This window comes from Euprymna scolopes, chromosome 16 (genome assembly GCF_053919585.1).
Source record: "Euprymna scolopes isolate OS-2025 chromosome 16, ASM5391958v1, whole genome shotgun sequence".
Lineage (NCBI taxonomy): Eukaryota > Metazoa > Mollusca > Cephalopoda > Sepiida > Sepiolidae > Euprymna > Euprymna scolopes.
In genome coordinates, this window is record NC_136497.1 from 40505350 (window position 1) to 40526092 (window position 20743).

Consider the following 20743-nt stretch of genomic DNA (forward strand, 5'->3'; position numbering starts at 1 on the left):
AGAAAATCGTGTGGATTTGAATTTCATCCATGCTGTCGAAAAGCCTGCAAAAAAACAAAACAAAAAAACGAATGAAGAGATTGAGAATGGTAACAAATAACACTATTCAATAGAGTGAAAAACATGCTTCAAAATGATATGACATGGCTATATATATATATATTCAATGAATTAATTCAGAAATCATAAAAGTAGTATGTGAGAAAACGATATTGTTTTTACACCAACCTAATAGTAATATTTATAACCTGATGAATTGATATTTTCAAGTTATCTAACAAATGATTGTATTTTTGTTTTTTGTTTTTTTTAATAATTTAAATTTTCTTTTGTATTTATTTCATCTTTTTTCCACTTTCTTTCAGTTGAAACTTCGATTTGCAAATATGAAGGAAGGTGCTAAGATTGTGTCATCAAAAGCATTTTGCCCTTTGAACTTCAGAATAACGGACCGAAATCTTAGTGGTCAGTTTAATTTTTTTTTCCTTTTCTTTTGATTTGTTCTTTATTTAAAATTATAATTTTTATTTTATAATGAAAATAAATTTGTACACATAGGTTTTCTTCTTATAAGTTTCTCTTGATTATTTAAAAACAAGAATGAAATCATTAAATTCAGTAAAACTAAATAAGTCAGAATAGTAAAGGATTTGTATATACATTGAATACATAAATACTAACTGAAACTTTAAGTTTTATACTTTTTTTTTATTAAATATTTTTTATAAAGTTTTCATGTCTAAATTATTTATCCTCTAATTTTTTCTAGATATTGGTACTATAATGGAAGTGAAAGAACTTTCTCCGCTGTGTGGTGCAGTGTCGTGGACTGGAAAACCATTTACATACTATCAGCATACCATCGATAGAACACAGGTTAGTTGTTTGAAATTTTGTTTAAATGCCAAATGAGATGGCCTTTTCTTAATTATTTTTACTCTTCTTCAATCTTTAATTTCAGTCCCAAATTTCTAATACTTTTCTAAGCAATTTAACCCATTTCAACAATCATGTCAATAAAATTCACAAAAAATACCCTGTTAAATTTATCTGGAATTGTTTATTCAAGACATTAATTGGAAGTCAGATGATTTAGTTAATATTCATTTTATGTTTTTGTAAAGGGGTGAAAAAGTCAAATGTGATGTCATTGGGTGTAACATAATGGTAAAAATATTAATACCAAATGATTGATTGCAAAAAATATTCAAAATCTTAAAATGTGGCCCAAAATAAAAATGTACATTTTTTAACATTTCTTTGCTTTGACTTTGTTGGAAAATAAAATTTTAACTTGAACTGTTTATTTTTATTCCATGCTGTTCAATTCCCCAATTTCTGTATTTTCTAAGGGCATAAAGAATAAACAGTTGCTTACTTTCTAAGAAGTTAATGTACTTTTAGCCCAAGAGTGGACATTGAAAAATGTACTTTGATTCTATGCACTAATAACCTTGAGAAGGAGTTATTAATACACAATTCCTACCAACTATGAGGAAAATAACAGCCACAAAATTATAGGTAATTAATCATTTGCAACAATTCATTTTCAATAGCGGTCTAATGTGGTGGTTTGTTCATAATAACTTATGAGGAGAAATCATTTTGCCGTTTTTGGAGAAGAAGAGTAATTGCATTGCATGTTTGTCTGTTATATTAAATCATCTGGAAAAGATCGATATGCTGTTTTAAATGAAGAAACCAAACTAAAATTTCAGAACTAAAGACAAAGGAAATTAGGCACAGTTCCTATTGACACAATTTTTATTTTATGAATTTGCTTGAAGAAGGTTTTTTTCCATAACTTTTTTTTCTGGTACTGTTTTATTTATTTTATTTTTTTTCATTTGATACTTTTTTTATTTGATACTTTCCTCTCTCGATACTTTTTTCCGATCCCCCCCCCCAATAATCTTTTTTCTGCTACTTTTTTGGGGTTTTTTTTTCTGATACTTTTTTTTTTTTTTTTTTCTGATACTTTTTTGGGTTTTTTTTTTCTGATACTTTTTTGGGTTTTTTTTCTGATACTTTTTTGGGTTTTTTTTCTGATACTTTCTTGGGTTTTTTTTTCTGATACTTTTTTGGGTTTTTTTTTCTGATACTTTTTTGGGTTTTTTTTTCTGATACTTTTTTGGGTTTTTTTCTGATACTTTTTTGGGGTTTTTTCTGATACTTTTTTGGGTTTTTTTCTGATACTTTTTTGGTTTTTTTCTGATACTCTTTTGGGTTTTTTTCTGGTACTCTTTTGGGGTTTTTTCTGGTACTCTTTTGGGGTTTTTTCTGGTACTCTTTTGGGGTTTTTTCTGGTACTCTTTTGGGGTTTTTTCTGGTACTCTTTTGGGGTTTTTTCTGGTACTCTTTTGGGGTTTTTTCTGGTACTCTTTTGGGGTTTTTTCTGGTACTTTTTTTCTTTTTTTTTTTCTGGTACTTTTTTTCTTTTTTTTTTCTGGTACTTTTTTTTTTTCTGATACTTTTTTGTTTTTTTCTGATAGTCTTTTGGGTTTTTTTTCTGATAGTCTTTTGGGTTTTTTTTCTGATAGTCTTTTGGGTTTTTTTTCTGATAGTCTTTTGGGTTTTTTTTCTGATAGTCTTTTGGGTTTTTTTCTGATAGTCTTTTGGGTTTTTTTCTGATAGTCTTTTGGGTTTTTTTTCTGATACTTTTTTTGGGGTTTTTTCTGATACTTTTTTGGGGGTTTTTTCTGATACGTTGTTCTTTTTCTGGTACTTGTTTTTTTTTTTTCTGGTACTGTTTTTTTTTTTTTTCTGGTACTGTTTTTTTTTTTTTTTTTTTCTGATACCGTTTTTTTTTTCTTTTGGTTTTTTTTTTTCCTGATACTGTTTTTTTTTTTTTTTTTTTCTGATACTTTTTTTGGGGGGGGTTCTGATACTTTTTTTTTTTTTTTTTTTTTTTTTTTCAATACTTTTGTCCTGATAGTTTATAAAACTTAATGTTTACTTTTCTTTTAGCTTGAGATCTATTTCCAACGAATCAAAAATCCAAAACTCAGGGTAAGTGATGTCTTCTTTTACTTTATTTTGGTTTTCATACAAATGAGATTCTGTTGTAAATTATCTAGTCATTATAGATGCCATTTTTTTTTTTTTTTTTTTTTTTTTTTTTTATTATTGAAATTTGGAATTTTCCTTAATTTGAGAAACATTAATTATCCTAATGTTATCATGGTTACAATTAAAAATATCTGAATTTGAACTCTTTTTCCAATGAGGCTTCAGTATAGTAGTCTGTATGGTTCTAGTATTTTGTAGTATGTGAATCTATTGTCTTGTAATATGAATTCCTTATCTTGCCCCTCCTTTTTTGTAATGAAATGGTCTGAGGGGTGACAATTATGACTGGAATTATCTTTGCTGCTATTGCTTAGAGTATTTCCAATCCTTTAAGAAATGCTATTTCCTTTTTATTTTTCTCCTTCCTTTTGTGTTTTTAATATCTACTTATTCTATATCTCATTGGCATGTAAATTATCTTTTTTATATTGTAAATAAGTGATGATGAAATCCTAAGTCCCATTATGTGGGCACGTAGTTAAAAACGCGTCCTAAAATCATCATCATTGTTATAATTATATTTTCCTCTTCATCAAAGTAATAGAACTTCTTCAATGATAATATGTATTACAGTTTAACTTTGCTACTCACAAATGTTTCTATGATTTATATAAGAGTTCATGAATCAAGAGTTCAATTTCTTTCGAAATTGTTTCTTGTAGTCAAAATTTGTTTAAACAATTTGGCAGTTCATACAAATCAATGTAATTATTTTTAATAGCAGATTTGTGTTAACTTTCAAAATCTGTGTTAACACATAAGTAATCTGAACACTTTTCTAAGAAACCGCCATGAATTATTTAAAAAAAAAAAAAAAAAAAAAAAAAACTTTTTCATATGAATAGATACATTTTTCTGTCTCCAAAAAGACTACTTAATTAAAAAAAAAATGGTAAATTATTACGTGCATGTGGTTTATTTTTAATTTAGGAATATCATTTGCAGCAAAATTATAATTAACTTTTTTAATTAATATTATCAACTTAATTTTTTAATCTGTGTTCGTTGATGTAATATTTTTCAAGATTGTCTATTGGATGTGTTAGTTTTAAGTTAATGTTTACAATTTTTGACTTAACAAAAATTTGTTTTCTTTTGAGACAAATACAAATATTTGGTTGTTAGAATTCTGTTTTCCATGATGACTTAGGATAGTGAATGTTTGCTTATTTAAGACCTTGTAGTTGAATTTTAGTTCTGAATTCTTTTGTTTTCTTTCTTTTCTTTTTTTTTTGTTTTTGTTTTTGTTTAATAACTGCAAATATTGTTTGGATGTGATGGATTAGATTTGTTGGTTTTGATGGAATTATTTTCTTTCCAAATTCAAAAATATCTTAACATAAGATTTTTTTTTCTCACTTTTTGTGAATGATAGAAATAAAACTTCAGTGAATTAATTTGGAGACTTTCCCCTTCCTGCCCCCCCATGTCACCAAAATTTTTAATCTATACAGTTACTGTCAAACTGAATTCTTAAAAATCTGAAACATTTGTGAAGAATTATTAGAACAAAGCTCTTTTATTATTGAATATTGTTTGGATAGACCGACCATTTTGTTTTTAACTGATCGATCTTACCAATTGTTATTGTATGTGTTAGCTTTTACATCCTTATTTTCCCTAAAAATTGAGTATTTCCAATCTCTCTTTTTCTCTCTCTAATGCAAGATACGGCCATGTTTTGTAAGACTGGCTCTGATCAATGAAGGACACCGTGCCATTGCAGCATGCCAGGTGGTGAATCTGAGGACATCATGCATAGTGCCATTAATTTCACTTTCAGCATTTTTTGAGTTGTTTTGTTTCCTTTATTTTTTATTTTTCATTTTTTGGTTTTTGTGATTTTGGTTATCTGTGTTGCATGTATTTTACTGATCATTTTAGTATGTGTTAGAAAAACAAATACACTTTCCTCATCGTAGTTACATTCCCATTGCAAATATTACTTGCAGTGTCTTCAGTTATAGCATAGTAATCTTCATCACTCGAGAACCAGATTTGAAAATAAAAAGTTCACCTTTTTTAAATTTTAAGTATTTAGATAATATAAATATCCCTCATCTTAGCAGATACAAAATTTTGTATAGTTCTTTAAACAAAACCTTTTAAAAAGATTAAACATAAAATAAGCTAATAGGTGTGTTTGCATAGTTGGTAATAGATTTAACATTAATGCACATATTTACCCCCCTTTCTGCGGTATACCATTTCAGGAGGGTAACAATTAGAAATATAAACTTGTTCATAGAATTTCTTCTCAACACACTTTTGAAGATCTGTTAAATTTATATTTTTACCGTACTATTTATTATAAAAAAGATTTTATCTCCTCTACGACTCCACTAATCACTCCCTATCAGACTTTCCAATGCAGAATGAAGCCACACTTCACGATTTGGTTATTGCCTTTTCTCAAGTCCAGATATCGTAAAAAATACCTTGACACATCAAAAACATGTGGTCCAGATCTTATCCCTGCTCTAATCTTAAAGAAATTGCTGACCTGGCTCCTGTCCTTTATAAACTCTTGTAAGAAATGACTTGCTGAGTTTCGATTCCTTGGTAGTTGGAAAATTGCCTTTATTAATTTTCAAGAATTCTGGTGAAAGAACTGACCCATAAAATTATTACCCTATCAGTCTCGTCTCGCTTTTTGCTAAAGTCTTTGTATCATTAATCAGTCTTGTGAGAATCCACCACCTTGTTAATGCTACTACTTTTTTCTGACCAATAGTATGGATTTAGACAAGCCTTTTCTACTGCAGATATCTTAAGTCATCTCTGAACATATTTTCTATACATTTGGTGAAGCTATGGTGGTAGCACTTGATATATCCAAGCCTTTTGACAGGGTCTGGCAAAGTCATGAAAATTAATTGCTATTATTGGATAAGTATTTAATAAAATTTGTAGCTAAAATAAAGATCCAGGCTCTCCTTAATGATTGTACATTTAAACATAGCATTAATGCAAATGTATCCTATGGTTCATGCCTTGGACTGTTATTATTCTTGATCTTTATAAACGACATCATGATGAAATTATGTCCGAGATAGGTATATTTGTTGATGACACTACTTTTTATTCCAGACATGTGAGAATAATGAATACATGCATATTCAAGGCAATGATTAAATCCTTAGAAAATAACCAAGTTTGTAGTGGAATGGGGACATAAATTGTTGATAACATTTTGTGTTACTAAGACAAACCTCCTTTCTTTCAACAATAAGAAACTTTCACCATTTTATCTACTCTGCCTCTAATTCACAGATAATTTGAATTGAACAAATGCATAGGAGACATTGTTTAAGCTGCTGCAAAGATGAGCTCTCTCTACCGATCTAGAAAACTTCTCATACCTGTCAGTATCCTATATCTCTACAAAGCAACCATTTGCCCATACATGAGTATTGTCACATCTGAGCTGGTGCACCAACTAGACTGGGTCGAAAAGTTTCTAGAAGGTCCCATACCATCTAATTGACTTCAGTCTCTGGCCCATCACTATAATGTTGCATTCTTGTGCTTGTTTTAAAAGTACTTTAACGGAATGTGCTCCAACAAGTGTGCTGCACTAGTACCCTTGTCCATATAAATACTGCTGATTAACTGCTCTTTTAATCAGCAAGTTTCACCCCTTAACTGTAGATGTCTCCAGATACTGAATGCTTGGGAACGAATAAAGTAAAAATAAAGTTTATATTGGTATTGAAAACAAATGCATTATTTTATACCTTATTTTTCAATTTCTGCTTGTATCAGTAGAATAACAATAACCTAAATAATTACATTTTTTTAATATAAATTTTGTATTTTTGTTTTAATTATATACTTAGTACAGATATTTAATTTAAAATTCAAAAAAAGAAGTTAAGGATGCAATATCAGATCTAAAATTAAAAAAAAAAAAAAATTAATCTCGTTTCTCTTTGACATCTTTAACCAATTAAGTTTTTATCATTTTTATTAGGAAATAGCTTGTTTACACTAACATCTGTAAAATAAGTCTTTTTTATTTTTTTTTTTTTTACTAAAATCTCTTTCACTGGAGATAAAGGTAAAAAATAAAAGTAAATCAAAAATATACACAAGTTCTTATATTTATAGTTACACTTTATAGCAATTTATAATCATGAAATAATTTCGGTTTTTTTTTTTGGTTTTTTTGTATTTTGTTTTGTTTTTTTAACTGAAAATAGTAACATTTTAGTGTGAAATTGCAAATTTATTTGTGTACATTATTTTTTTTTCTTACTTGGCAGTGAAATTTAAGTATAGTGTGCAAATTTTCTTAAAATTTAAATAGAACCAAAAAGCAAAGACTTATTACTAAATCAACTGTTTTTATCAAGTCAGTATGTTTTCTATTATGTTGGCTTTTGTAATTGATTATAATTGATGTATATACTACAGCAATTACATTAGATTTAGCGTTCCTTTTCTATAGATTATTATAAATGTTTACTTTAGAAAGTATTCATTCTGTTAATTACTACTTGACTATGAAAGATAAAATATTTAAAACAAACCAAAGAACTTTTTATGAATTAACTTGCATTACTATCTTTTCTTGCAAGATAATCTAATGATATACTTTTTCCCCCTTTTGAACTTTTAGTATTTCCCTCTTTGATCCTAATTCCAATCTATATTTAAGTTCACTTATTGTCCATGTTTAATTAGGTATTCTTTTCTTTGTTGAAATGATTCAAATAATCTATTAAAGTAAATCTTTTTTATTTTTACAACTTATTTCCATTAAACTCACGTTTTTTTTAAATTTTTAGTTGGAACACATTTTTTGTTTTCTCTATTTAAAATTAATAAAATACATGAATGACATGATCTGATTGCTGTGGTTAATTTATTGGATTGATTTTTTTTTCTTCTTCTTTCTTGGATAGCTAATTTATTACATAAGTTCGTTTAAATTTTTGTTTATGAATCTGGTTGAAAGACTTTGTTTCTTGTCCCATTTTTTGATATTTTTGGCTTGGAGATTATTCCCTACCACCCTCCACTCTTTTTATCTCTTTATTTCTTAATTTTTATGAATGTTTTTATTGTATTTTTTGTTGTGAAAATAGTTTACTAATCCCTTTTTTATATTATTAGTTTTAAAGACTGGCAATATTTTTCTGGTAATATTGTAACACAGCAAAATGTCTTTGTCAATTTCGATGACTATGGATTTTCTAAGCCACTTAATAAAATGAATATTAAAGTTGTCTAAATATTGTGTAATTTAAAGGATTATGCAAGAGGTTTTTAATTTTCTTTTTTTTTTTTTCTTTTGTACAGTTAGTACACTTCACAAATTTGATATTTAGAGTAAACATTCCATTGTCCTATTATTTTATGAAAAAATATTCATGAAGTCTCAAGCCTTAATTCATGGAAGTTGATTTCTGTAGTTCACAATTTTTTTTTTTTTTTGAAAATGTTGAAAATAATTTTAATATTAAAAAAAATCTTTTCATTAATAAGACATTTTGCCACCATGAAAAGGTTGGGTGTTCAAACTATGTACATCTTTTTTAAAAATAACCTTTTAAAATGTGTTGAAAGAATTTCATTTGTGATTTTTCAGATTTATAGAATTGAAGCTAATTTCTACTAGATATAAAATTATTACATAATAAATTATAAAGAAAATGTTTCAAATAAAATAAGCTTGCAGACAAAATGTTCTTGCATCAAAATGTAAACTTTTAAATGATTATATAGAGTTCAAAAGAAATATTTTTCCATCAAAATACCAATATTTAGTTTATTTTCATTTACATTTGATCAACATTGCTTTAAAAGTACTTAAAAATTTCCCACCTTAAAATAGAACTTACACTAAGCATTAAGAAAAAGTATATTACTAATACACGTTAATGTTTAGTCCTTTTTACTTCTATGTTGTTGAGCTAAGATAAATTCTTTCAGAAGAATCATCTACACTCAATATTTTATACAGTAAAATCCACACCCTACAAAACAAACGAACCTACAAACTATGTAAACCTGTGAAGTTTGAACATAAAATAACTCAACAATCGCTGACATCCCATAAAACCAACTTAGTTTGTGCATTCCAAGATATCCATATCAAAACGAGGGCATCTGCAGAAATGACAGTAATCCGGTTTATATTAATATTAGACTGTCTGCCTGAAGTCATGTATTATACATGTCTGTCTTTAGTCTAAAATACTATCATGATATATTATTAATTGATACTTTTGCTTCCACATAATTTTGAGTAAAGTTCCCCCTTTTTTTTATGATGAAATATGATTTTAGAAACCGATTGAACAGATAGGAAAAATGTTTTGGAAAATTAAAACAGAAGTATGGGAACTTCAAAAATGTATTTATTTTTCTAAGTAATCTGCATAAGAAAATTTCACATGTGTATTCCATGATTGACATATTTATAAATTTACTCATATCAATCATGACTGATGTTTGTCAGTAATTAGTCCATGATAATGTTGAACTTTTGCAGCATTATGTGATAAAATTGTGATTTGCCATTAGAGGCCAGTCTTAACTTGGCTCTGAAATAAAAATCTTTGTTTCTGTTTTGTAAAGAATCCAATTTATTGGGTTGAAAGAAAATATATTTGCGTTTCTGTAATTTGTTTCTTAACTTCATTTTTGTTATATACATAAATTTTAAAACTCTTCATCACTATTTTTTTTATATCAAAGCAAAAATTACTAAACGAAATGTTTGGTTAATTTTTATTTATTGCGGACTATTATTCTCATCTTTATTAGTTGTTTCACAACGTTTCGGCCAACTATTTCTCTGGCCTTCATCAGGTGGTAACCGCGACGGATAGGAACTTCGAATCTTCTAACTGCATTCTCAGCAATCACTGCCATCTGTAGTTGTTGTCTCACCATGTTAAAAATTAATATAAATAATACTCATCTCAATAATGAATTCCAATTAAAATAAATGTTTGGTTTATTTCATGCGTTCATGGCTACTGTGTTGGCAAGTTAATGTTTAAATATTAACAGCACTTTCATGATTAGACTTTGTCAGAGAACCAATTTTCTTATTGCTTTATAAAACTGTAATTCACTCGGACAATCTAAATCATTAACAAAGGGAAGAAAATGTGAATCTCATAGTTAGTTTACTTTTACACTGGTTTCTGTTTATTTTATGCAAATGAAAAATAGTTTCTGTTTATATATAATAGACTGTTGCTATGATTTTGAAATGTTGATTAAATTCCAATTGTAAACTTTATAAACAATTAGCATGGGCGCCCGGCGTTGCCCGGGTTTTTGGATGTGTATGTTGAGCAAAAAAAAAAAAATGGTAGTAGGAAGGCAGGCTCGAACCCGTACTGCAAAGGAGGAAAAGAACTGGGTAAAACCTAACGTTTATGCTGTTACGACCACCGCCAAACTGGAAGCGACATTTTTAAAAAATTAAGGCTAGACAATCTAAAGAGGATAATTTTAAAAAATATCGGCGAAAAAAGTGACACCCCCACCCCACCCCATAGAAAAGTGCCTAGTTGAAGGGGAAGATATTAGTCGTATGAAAGGTCGAACTTTAAAACGATACTGATCTTGGTAAAATCCGTCGCCTCTATTGAAAGTTTAAGGCAGACATGCATACATTTATATATTGGTAACTAAAATTTTCGACCCAAACTGATGAAAAAGCTTGCCCTATCTCTGAATACCCTTTATGTAAAATTTCAAATATTTAGACCAGAAATTGTCTGAGTAATTTGGAAGAGACCGCAGAGGTCAATTTTTTTTAACTTTGACCCCTATTATGACCCCTTAAAATTTATTGTTTTGAGCTCAAATTAAGTTATTAAGTTAGATCCATGTCCAAGGAATCTATATCTAAAATTTCAAGTGCGTAGACCACAAATTGTCGGAGGAGTTTGGTAGAGTTCTCAAAGGTCAAATCATTGAACATTGAACCCTTAATCGTCAAATTTCTGGCCAAAAACTGATCACATCGATTTTCCCAAATCTCAGTAACTTGTATATCAAATTTCGAGTCTGTAGGCTAAAAATTGACAGTTATTGCGTAGGGAAATGTACACAGACACATAGATACATTCACTTTTATAGATATATAGATTAGGGTCATAAAAGAATTGGGTGAAAAAGGATGCTTTCTAGCTGTTCTCTCTGGTAGTGACCTCATTTTATTTTGATAAATCCACAATCCTATTGGAAAACTTCACCAGTTTCTGTCAGATAAAGATTTTTAGTTTGGTTAGTATTTAGACATGTGACTATTTAGTTGGTAGGCAGCCATGCTTGGAAGCATAACCAGTGAAAGACTAGCCTTCTGCAGGATGCTATAAAATTTAGCCGTAATAACTTTTATTAAATATTTTACTTGAACACTGTTATTTATTTTGTTTCAACCTAATGAGCTGGGTTTTTTTCTATATAAATGTATATACTTTTATTGAAAGGAAATAAATTTGACATCAGTTATAATTCTTTCAAATTGAACATTTATATAAATGTGTCTCTGATTTTTATAGGCATAAATCATTTTGGTTATATTTTAAACAATCAATATCTCAATGCATCCTAATGCTATAAGTATTATGAATATTGTTATCAGTTCACTTGTATAATGACAAATTCATTCAAAACTTTGATGGCTTATACACATGTGACTTTGGAAATATTTACTTATATAATAATCCTTTTATAAAAACTATAATTTGAGCATTTTCAATTTGTTGCATAGTTTTTATGGAAAACACTATTGTTGCTTGATTACTTACTGTAAATCTAAACTTTTTTGTATTTTATATTCACTTACTGCTTCATTATACTCTTAATTTTGCTTGCACAACTAATAGGCTTTATTACTTGCTGTTCTTATATGGAAACGTTTTGTTAAAGGGTATTTGTTACTTGTGTATTGTAGTTGTGGTATTGGTCTTGTGGGTCAGTTGAGTGTTTTGTTTTTTATACATGAAGTTCTAATTTGGTTTTCGAATGCGTATTTGAATTTTATTTTATCTATCCTATGGAATGCAAATTTTTGTAGTTTTACTGTTTTGATATTAATTTCTAAAGAGTGGTAAGTATTTACAAAGCATCAATGTTTTGTTTTTGGTTTTATTATTTTTAGCTCTTAGAATGGTGTGGTTTTGGTTTATTTTTGTGTTGTCTTTTTTATTTGTGGAACTGAATTTGTCTAAGAAAGATAAAACTTTGGTAAAATTCTTAAACATCTTCATAGCATCTAATGTTAAATTAAACGTGATTCTTCAGGCCTGTAGCCAAAGAGACAGTGACAAATTTCATATTAAGATTTTTATTTTTTATTTTTTTATTTTTTATTTTTTTATTGGATTCATCTTTCTAAAGATATAAGTAAATTAGTAGAAAATTTACATTAAATGTACTTTATGAAGACTTTATAAAAGTATTAGTAAATTTTGGAATAAAAATAATCTCTACTTCTTGACATATTAAAGGCATTTGATAAGGTGTGGCATGAAGTTTGCTAGCTAACTATGAAGTAGCTGAAAATGTGTTTTCAACCACTAAACCCTTGTTCTCTGATTCACTTATAAAAATAGTCATTGATGGGCACAAGTTTGAAGTACATTGTGTCAGTGCTGGTGTGTGTCAGGAATCTATTTTGGGCTTAACCCTCTTCCTGATCTGTAGTAACGAGTATTGATAAACAATAGCTTATCAGTACATAAAAGATTTTAAGAAAAACTGGAAAACTTGGTAGGTGGTTTCAGAATGAACTTTGAAATGAATGACTCTGCTGATTGATTGGAAGCTTTCTTCTACAACAAAGGATCTTCAGCTTTATGAATGAAATCATCCAATTATTTTTTTTATATTTTATTAATATAAGTGTGTGCAGGGAGGGTAGCAATAGTTTAATGACTTAAACATTTCTGTACAAAATTTGTCTTTATCAATAAAAATTTTAAAATTTGTTTTTATAGGCACTCAAACATTTGTACATATAAAATAACCTCAACTGTATTGTAGAATTCCACTATGTAATAATGTTTTTACAATTTCTGTGTCACATACTTTACAAACACTATATTTAAATTTAAGAAACTCTTAAACTGTAAGTGAATAATTTATTTTTAGTTGATTTTACTCCATAAATAATGCAAGTTTTTTTAATCGATTAAACTGAGCAAAAACATCTTTTTGTAAGGTTCAAAAGGTCAACTAGAGATGGAATGCGTCAGTATTTTGGTATGCACAACTCTATAAAAGAAAATTTCAATTTCATTTGTATTTATTTTTGTAACATGAAATACTGTCTGTAATTGCCATAATAAATATATTGACTTCCGGCCGCTATATATAAAGTTACATCTTATGAAAAAATAAAATAATTTACACTTGAAAAAATATTTCAACTATTTTTATCATATTAACATAATCTTGATTTTCCATTAAAATTACATAAAGTGAATTTGATCTTATCTGTATCAATGAGATGCATTAAAACAGCATCCTTCTTCCCAAAATAATACAAGAATTATGATTTTTTTAATGAAATAAAATCTGAATCGAACACAGATCTATGATGCATCCATTCAATCTCCATATCTAGCGATGAAGGTATTAAAAATTAAGCACAAGATGACTGATGGACATAACCTTATATTGAAGATACTTGGGTGCATTTAAAATAAGATGCATTCATTACATCTGAACGCTTGACAACAGAAACCTTAAGCCTGACAGACTTACCCAAAATTCATCCTGATGCATTAAAAAATTTATTTTTTTCTTGTAAATCCGTTGCCATGAAATCTAAATTAACCCATGTTTTTTTGTTTTTTTTTTGTTTTGAAATCTGCTTAGAAAATGCATATTTTAATTTTCCATGAGCGATTATATTTATTTTCAAAGGCTATTTCTAGAAAAAAGGGGCAGAAGTTCTCAAAAATCAAGGGACCTCTTGTTAGTTGGGGCCAACACTTGATCTGTGTGTATGTATGTATATATATATATATACACACACACTGAGATATATATATATATATATATATGTGTGTGTATGTATGAGTGAGGTCACCAATAGTTATGTTTTTATACTTATTTTATTACTAGCTGTACCCTGCCACGCGTTGCTGTGGCTGAATTCGGTGTAATGGAAAATTCTAATAAAAAAAATGCATGTTTCTTATATTCTTAGTACAGCAATCCACTCCAAAAAGTTAAAAACAAAAAGGCGAAAATGAAAAAAAATGGTACTCTTGTAGAATTGGATCCGGATCTTCGGGAGTTACTGTCAATCATGGCTTGAGCTCGACCAACATTCAGTGGATTAAGCCGAACGTTGCCAAAATGTTGAAATTCTAAATAGTTCTTTTTTTTGTTATTGTATCAAAAAATGTGAGATTTTAATTAATATTTGGGTGAGGGGGGGGTTACTATACACAGATTCGAAAAAATTGTCTAAAAACGAATAAATGAAAGCAAAGGTAAGGTAAATTATTTTTCTATCTAACTGGATAATTTTTTAGTATTTTTATTTAATGTAAAATGTTTAATTGGCTCGAAACTGTGTTTATTGATGTATTTGAAAAAGACGAATGGTCGCGGACTCTGAATACGTAAATTTTGGGAAAATCAGTTAAAAACTAAAAAAACTATACAAAACAGTGTCAGACACCCACTGATTATGTTATCGTGACATAGGCTGACATATTCGATGGGTTTCTGACAGTATTTTGTGTAGTTCTTAGTTTTAAATCATTTTCCCAAACTTATCATCAACAGTGTCCGCCACCATTTGTATTTTTCAAATACACTGATAAACACTGTTTTTCGAGCCGACTAAATGTTACAGTAAATAAAATGGGTTTGTATTACTAAACACAGAAACGAAAAAGTTGTCAAAAAATAAATATAACAAATAAATGTTATCAAAGGCAAGATAAATTACTTTTCTACCTAACTGGATAAGATTTTAGTGTTTTTATTTAGTGTAAAATGTTTATTCGGTTTGAAAACATGTAGTGTTTATCAGTATATTTGAAAAATACAAATGGCGGCAGACTGTGTTGAACACGTTAATTTTGGGAAAATGAGTTAAAACTAAAAAAACTATACAAAATACTGTCAGGAACTCGATATATGTTACCGTGACTTAGGCAGACATGTATTCGGTGGTTTTTAACAGTATTTTGTATAGTTTTTTAGTTTTAGCTCATTTTTCCAAACTTAACGTGTTTAACACAGTCTGCCACCATTTGTAATTTTCAAATATAGCAGTAAACGCTGTGTTTTTCGGGCTGAATAAACATTTTAAATTAAAAAAAACTAAAATTATCCATTTTGGTAATAAAGTAACATATCTTGCCTTTGATAATATTTCTTATACATTTATTTTTTGACAACTTTTTCGAATCTATATGTACAGTAGTACAAACCCAATAAAAACACTAAAAATTATCCAATTAAGTAGAAAAGTAACTTATCTTGCTTTTGAAAATATTTACTTGTTATATATTTGTTTTTGTTGACAACTTTTTCAAATCTTTGTGCAAGTACAAACCCGAAGGCGGTATTTTTCTGTCTAATTTTATTTTTGGTACCGCGCTTAAATTTAAATTTCACAATATCTTTTTTTAGGGGGGTATTTTTTTTTTTACATTAGGTCCACCTCCACAATTTTCGACTATGCTGAATAAGAAAATCTCATTTAAAATTTGCAGTGGCAAGTAGTTTTCGAGATATAAAGACCTGTAATATGCACTATAATTCACTGGCGGCCATAAATAAACACTCTCAACCTCCCCATATTAAGAACGGCTTTCGGAATAATAATAAAACACCCATGCCTAACCACATGTTTTAACCTTTTACCCGTCTTTCGTCTGTTAAAAACGGCTTTTGGAATAAATACCACCATTCTCCCCATGTTAAAAACGGCTTTCGGAATAAACACCCCCAACCTACTCATATTAAAAATTGTGGAGGTGAACCTAATGTGAAAATTTACCTTTGGTTTTTTTAATAAATTGTTAGTTGAAAGCACAGAATAGTGACAAAACACCATTCCCTCCCCTTGGTAAGAATGGCTGAAAAAATAACGGTTTTCTTGGCAGAAACTTTTCTGTATTTCATGTAACAATTTCTGGGGCTAATGCACTTACTGATCCGCGCTATTTTTTAAATCGTATTTCCAAGTTTAAAGTTTTATGTTTTTTTTTATTCAATTGTAAGGTTAAAGTACAGAATAGGTACAAAACACCCTCTCTTCTCCATGTTAAGAATGGCTTTTTAAATAATGACGTTATTATTTCAGCACGGATCACTTTCTGCATGAGTACCTAATATTTTTATTTATTTATTTATTTATTTTTTTTTTTTCAGCCATTCTTACCATAGAGAGGGGATGGTGTTTTGTAACTATTTTATGCTTTTAACTAACAATTTATTATTAAAAAAAGATATTGTGAAATTATAAATAAATAAAAAGATATTGTGAAAGTTGAATTTAACTTGAAAAAAACAAAATGAACAACGTGAACATTGTAGCCGGAGCTTATTTGGCAATAAGGTCACATTAGTCGATTAATGGGTGCTAATGCACTTACTGATCCGCGCTATGTTTTTTTTTTTTTTAATCGTATTTCCAAGTTTGATTAAAGTTTTTTTGTTTTTTTTTTTTTGGTATTTTTTAGATTAGGTCCACCTCCACAATTTTCTTTTAAATTGTTTTCGACTATGCTGAATACGGAAATCCCATTGAAATTTTGCAGAAATAAGTAGTTATCGAGATATAAATAGATCAGCACGGATCAATAAGTGCATATGTACCCAATTTCTTTAATAAAGAAAAAACATTCATATTTTATGTAAAAAGAAGAAAAAAAAAACAAAGAAAAAAGTGTACTTTCAATTTTGATAAGCAAGGTTTTCTTATAAAAAAAACTACCGTAAAAAAAGCAAAAAAAAAAAAAAAAACATTAATCGGTACTCATGCAGAGAGTGATGATCCGTGCTGAAATAATGTTATTATTTAAAAAGCCATTCTTAACATGGGGAGGGGAGGGTGTTTTGTACATAGTCTGTACTTTAACCTTACAATTGAATAAAAAAAAAACAAAACTTTAATTAAACATGGAAATACGATTTTAAAAAATAGCGCGCATCACTCTCTGCATTAGCACCAAATATTATTTAAGCATGTTACCAATCCATAAATTTTCTTTGAAAAAGAACCTATACTTTCACCTAACAAGTTATAGTTTTAATAAAAAAGTTCATAGTTTCTTATATCGAAACAACTGTTTAAAAAAACAAAACAAAAAAATTAGACTTCAACTTTTATGCTTCGACTCAAACGCAAGCGAGCAACTTTTTTTTTGCCTGATATAATAAAGAAAAAAAATTTTAAATTGCAAAATTGAAGATAAAAAATAAATTTTAAATTTTAAAATAGGGAATTTTTTTTTTTTACTTATCGAGTAAACAGAAAATGAAATCTAATTCGCCTCGTAAACTCGTGGTGTATAAAATGAATTGAAACAGAAGTTCAGTTCTACGAACAAAAACAGGTCCGCAGTCCGAAAAATATTTTTATTTTATTTAATATTTTTATAATTGGCGATGTTTATTTACTTTAATAACATAGAAACATCCCTCGACTTTAAAGATGGATTGTCTGAAAATTTCAAATAAATTGGTAATGTAGAAATATGGTTTTATCGACTTTGAACGAACCAAGAATTACATTTTTATATATATAGATTTCATATTTTAATTTAATTATGTGGATCATTGAAATAATTTTTTTGAGAAATTATTTCAATGATTTAAATAATTAAAAAATGAAAACCTGAAATAAGTATAAAAAAACGTAACTGTTGGTGACCCCACTCATTTAAATATTCATTTTTCACTCGTTATATATATATATATATATATATATATATATGAGAAAGTAATAAGAGCAAAATTCAACAGATAAAAGATTAATAAAGAAAACTTTATGTATGAAAACCAAAGAGGGAATATATAACATGAGAAATATTTGGAATCAAATCTCCCCTTGCAGTTATTTCAGATCATTTGAAACCATAGCACGTTTCCGTCTCCTCTCCATCAAGGCCAGAGGTTTTGAGGAAATATCAGATCTTTTGTAGTTCATATGCAAAACTAGGAAAACAAATGACTGATTAAAACATTGGTAAAGGTACAGTATTTTCCACCCTCAAAAAAATCCTCCAAAATTACCACTATCATAGGTTTTTAAGGGTGCTGAAAACGAAAATATTTAAAATTACAGGAAACAAGTAATTTCCAAGATGTGAAGAAATTATAGTTTCAATGAGTGAGAATCCCTTTTCTATATTAAATTAACGTAAAATGAACATCCACTCTATAGCTACTTTTTTTTTTTGGGGGGGGGGGTCTTTTCTTTTTGTTTTTTTTTTTAGGGGGGAGGGTATTTAGTATTTCTGGTTTGGTAGACCAATACAAAACCTACCCTAAAAAAAACTTGTTTTCTAAAGGTTTTCAGGTGTGGGAGAAAACAAACACATTTAAATTTTCCACAAATAAGTATTTTTGCAGGTATTAAAGCAATGTAATTCTTTGTTAGTGGTGGTCATTGTTATACACGCAAGTACACATATTTTTGCTTAATACTTGGAAAAATACTTATTTGCGGAAAATTTAAATGTGATATTAGTTTTCAGCACACCCAAAAACCTATGAAAAACAAGTTTAAGGTAGGTTTTGAGTTGGTCTATCAGACCACAATAACCCCACCCACCCCCAAATAAAGTTGGCCTTAAAATGGGTACTCATTTTGCGTTAAATTAATATAGAAAAGTAATCACCCACTTTTTTAAACAATAATTTCTTCATATCTTGGAAACTACTAGTTTCCTGAAATTCTAAACGTTATTTTTGTTTTCAGCAATTGTGGTTGGAAAGATACTGCACCTTTTACTGAAACATTTTATGACTGTAAAAAAGTGCCAAAAATAGGCTCGGGATGATGAATAATCCCCATAGTGGCAAATGTCACATAGTCCACTACATAATTCAAATCATTACCTTTCCAACGAGCCTTAATTTGTAAAATTCTGATCAATAGTCGCTGAGATTTGGAACTTTTAAAACTCCCCAAAAAAGTTTATCTATATATATAAAAGCGAAAATGTATGTATGTATGTATGTATGTATGCTTTTCCTCGATGTCCACAAAAGGCTTCTTTCAGAGAAGCGCTTGCTCGGTTCACAACTTAAAACTTTTTATATCATCTATAAATTGTAATATCTCAGAGTTACCCACGGAGCTCGTCTGTCTATTTAATTTTATTGCCTTTCAAACGTTAATTATTCGACATTTTCCGCATCGGCACACGTTACATTCAGTTTTCGGTATAAAAAAAAGCGGAACTCGACTCTAATCACAGGCCGAAAGGCAATTGTCTCAAGAGAGCTAAGTAACGTTTGTTCAATGTCGACTTCGTCATATCAGACTGTAGCTTTCATTTTGCTCCTCCTAATAAACAGAGAGCAAGTTTTTAAAAACAAACAAACCGATTTATTCGCCTCATTCAAAACTGTCCCGCACAAAATGCTAACTGCTGAATACCTATCGCCGTCACGTCAATCAAAAACGCGCACCTGTTTTTTTTTGTTTTTTTTTTTTTTTTAAACATTTTACTATTTTCCAACTGCGCGTCGTAAAGGCTTCGTTCTTTTTTTCACATTTTCGGGGTTTTTTCACATACCCCGAAAAACACCTGGGCAACGCTGGGTACCCCTCGTTAGTATATATATATATATATATATATATATATATATATCCGCCAAAAAGAAAGTCTGCATTTGTCTTTTTTTTTTTTTTTTTCAGAAACCGCAAATTTAAGCTAAATTGATTATAACTGTTTGAACAACCTATACCTCATTTGATTCACCTTTTTATTCTTCTATGATTTTAACTATTCATATTTGACTTTTAGTCTTTGGAACACAGCCTGCAAATTAAATTCCTTCAATCTATTAACTGTAGAAAGAGATCACTTTTTAACATTATACTTGGGGAGTCGTTTCAAATCTGTTTCTGAGTCTACAGATCTTGATAGCATTGTCTTTCCTGTAAGAAGTAACTCTAGGACGACCAGATTTAGAGGTATGACGAACACTGCTGGTGTTTTGGTGCTTTTGCACAGTCCTTCATACCATTTTATCACCTCATTTCAATCTGCGGCCAATTTCTCGTTTGGATAAACCAAAAAAGTGGAGATTAATGAACTCCTGGCGATCACTAAGAGAGACTCAAAGTATATTACTAAATGTTAGGTTGTATAACCTAGGGACAACTCTAATTATGATTAGAGATGCTAAAAGTTTTAAGCTCATTTGTTGCTGCGGAGTTTTACCTTCTCGATTTGATTTTTTTAAATTGACGTGAGCACTAAGATACTTAAATTAAAAGTCAAATATGAACAGGTAAAATTATAGAGGAATAAAAGGCGAATCCAGTGGAGTATTGGTTGTTTAAACAATTATAATCAGTTTAACTTAATTTTGCAGTTTTTTAAAAAATGACAAGTGCGGACTTTCTTTTTGGCAGCACTTTATATATACTGGTAGCCAAATTGAATATTGAAATGCTCATATCATTGGTTCTATGGGACAAAACTGCATGAAA

General features: G+C 28.9%; 1 protein-coding gene across 4 annotated transcripts in view; it reads left to right on the plus strand.

Moving 5' to 3' along the window:
* Nucleotides 1–20743, plus strand: part of LOC145295921 (uncharacterized) — a 299082-nt gene that overhangs the window by 171950 nt on the left and 106389 nt on the right. For all 4 annotated transcript variants that reach the window (XM_080141733.1, XM_080141734.1, XM_080141735.1 and 1 more), the window contains exons 11-13: nucleotides 366–465; nucleotides 770–876; nucleotides 2968–3009. In XM_080141733.1, coding sequence (XP_079997859.1) covers nucleotides 366–465; nucleotides 770–876; nucleotides 2968–3009 — 249 coding nt within the window. The remainder of the gene's footprint in view (nucleotides 1–365; nucleotides 466–769; nucleotides 877–2967; nucleotides 3010–20743) is intronic.